Source organism: Sinocyclocheilus rhinocerous, unplaced genomic scaffold (assembly GCF_001515625.1).
Source record: "Sinocyclocheilus rhinocerous isolate Xijiao unplaced genomic scaffold, SAMN03320098_v1.1 scaffold1333, whole genome shotgun sequence".
NCBI lineage: Eukaryota > Metazoa > Chordata > Actinopteri > Cypriniformes > Cyprinidae > Sinocyclocheilus > Sinocyclocheilus rhinocerous.
The window spans coordinates 792543-794851 of record NW_015625783.1 but is presented as its reverse complement, the minus strand read 5'-3'; the positions used below and the strand labels follow the sequence as shown (position 1 = coordinate 794851).

Below are 2309 nucleotides of genomic sequence, written 5' to 3'. Positions count from 1 at the left end.
ATAAATCTTGTTATTTGGGGGGGGGGGGAATTTTTTTTTTTTTTTTTTAAACTATTTCAGCTAGCTAACTTGATCTACTAAAATAACTAAAACTGAAATACATTAATAAAAACTATATACACATATTATTTAAAAAAAAGCAAAAACTAATAAAATTGAAAAAAAAAAAACTTCAAACTAATATAAAAAAATTATACTAAAAAACACTGATTATTATAAGTGAAATCACAAGAAGAGGGCGTAAACAAACAGAAACAAGTGTTATTTAAGGAGTGAAATTATATGCCTAGAGCAGATGTATAGAGGAGAGGAAGTGTCTGCAGAGTAGAAGGTCATGAGGATTGAACTTGTCGTACCTTGTCAGGCTGTGACTGATTACGTGGATGCTGGAAGGTAAGCAGGTGCAGTCCCGGGACATAGTTCTCGGTGCGACAGAAGGGGAGGGAGGTGAGGAAACGCGTGCGCTCCCCCCACCAGCCGTACGCCCCAGAGATCTGGTCCACGCGGCATGCACTTTGCTCTGCCAGGGGTCAAAGTGTACAATATTTACTCATGATATGCCAAAGGATTATATGCCACACACTCAGGTCACTTGACATTCAAGTATATTGTGTAAATTAGCTTGAAAACCAGTGAAGAGCACATAAGCAGTGATATTAACACAGCATGACTGCTAAAAGTCATCTACAAACCGTACTCAGTAACACATTATTTCACCGACTGTAAAAGTGTCTAGAAATAAAGATTTACTGAGCAGTGTGTGGTTGTTTTAACAGTCATGTTATGGTCTGCTCTCTCCTCTCTCTTTACCTGAAACAGGCAAGCAGGACTCATTCTGCACACACCAGCCGAATTCCCCAGAAACTTGTGGCAGAGAGTTTGGCACCCCACTGAACACCAGACACGACTGGCAGTCTGACAAAAAACGAGCCAGGCCCAGACATCCGGTGCTGCCACACTGTATATAAACACACACATAAATCAGATGATGAAGTCAGAGACACAAGTGAAAATGACTGTTAGCATCAGAGAGGCACAAGTGATCAAAAGCAAGCAAAATGCAAGTGAAGGAGCCTGGGGAAGTATTACCGGGTTGTTGGGCTGGTACTCCCGGCAGCGACCCTCACACCAACTGCACTCTGGATTCTTGAGGCATAAGCTTTCATCTGGAGCTTCAGCACATACGGTGTCCTGTTAGACAAAAACACACGCACACATTTATATATACACTATCGATCAAAGGTTGAGATCAGTATGATTTTTCTGAATTCATCAAAGTGTGATATTCAAGACATTTACAATGTTACAAAATATTTGTTTCAAATAAATGCCATTCTTTTATCATAGAATCCTGAAAAAAACTAACGTTTTACACAAAAATATTAGAATATTAATATATAAGAAATGTTTGCGCACCAGATCAGCATATTATAATGCTTTCTGAAGGATCATGTGACACTGAAGACTGTAATGGCTGCTTTGCCATCACAGGAATAAATCACAATTTAAAGTATATTAAAATAAAAGTTTTTTTAAATTGTAATAATCTTTCACAATATCAATGTTTGTATTTGTGATCAAATAAATACAGCATTGGTGAGCATAAACATACTTTCAAAAGTACATGTATATGTACACAAATACTTAGAGAAAGAAAAAAAAACAGAAAAAGAAATAGAAAAAGTATCATTTAGATTTTATTTTATTACCCTGTCTCCTGGGTCACTGCTTACAAACAGCGGTACTTTATATGCCACAAGGTCACCACGGGCAACCCCACTGTAACCACCAGCAACTAGCAGCACACGGCCCTCCATGACAGCTGCAACATGGGAATATCGGCCCCTCACCGACACACCTCCTTTAAGAGCACAGAGGAAATTTCAGAGAACAAATAATATGCACAAATAATTGAAAAAACTCATAGAGTGCCTCATATCCACTACTGAGGGCTACTGTAACTTTACACATTAACATAGAATATGTAAGTCTTGTGGCTATACTTTTGAAGCACAGTATATTTTAACGTTTATGGACTGGTTTCATGTACTTCCATTGTAATTGCCTCAATTCAACCCTGATTTTTATTTTTTTTAAAGGGGTCATATTGATGCAATTTCAAATTTTCCTTTCTCTTTGGAGTGTTACAAGCTGTTCGTGCATAGATAAGATCCCTAAAGTTGCAAAGACTAAAGTCTCAAATCCAAAGAGATATTCTTTATAAAAGTTAAGACTTGTCCACGCCCTCCTAAAACGCCTCGTTTAAACACGCCCCCCCCACATGTGTGGGAAGATTTGCATAACGCCAC

General features: G+C 38.2%; 1 protein-coding gene across 1 annotated transcript in view; it reads right to left on the bottom strand.

The window, feature by feature from the left end:
- LOC107706507 (multiple epidermal growth factor-like domains protein 8) overlaps window positions 1-2309 on the bottom strand; it is a 29025-nt gene that overhangs the window by 16791 nt on the left and 9925 nt on the right. Inside the window, exons 11-14 of the mRNA XM_016510242.1 lie at window positions 1710-1861; window positions 1090-1191; window positions 811-958; window positions 357-520 (exon numbers count right to left, since the gene is read on the bottom strand). Of these exons, the coding sequence (XP_016365728.1) occupies window positions 357-520; window positions 811-958; window positions 1090-1191; window positions 1710-1861 (566 nt within the window). The remainder of the gene's footprint in view (window positions 1-356; window positions 521-810; window positions 959-1089; window positions 1192-1709; window positions 1862-2309) is intronic.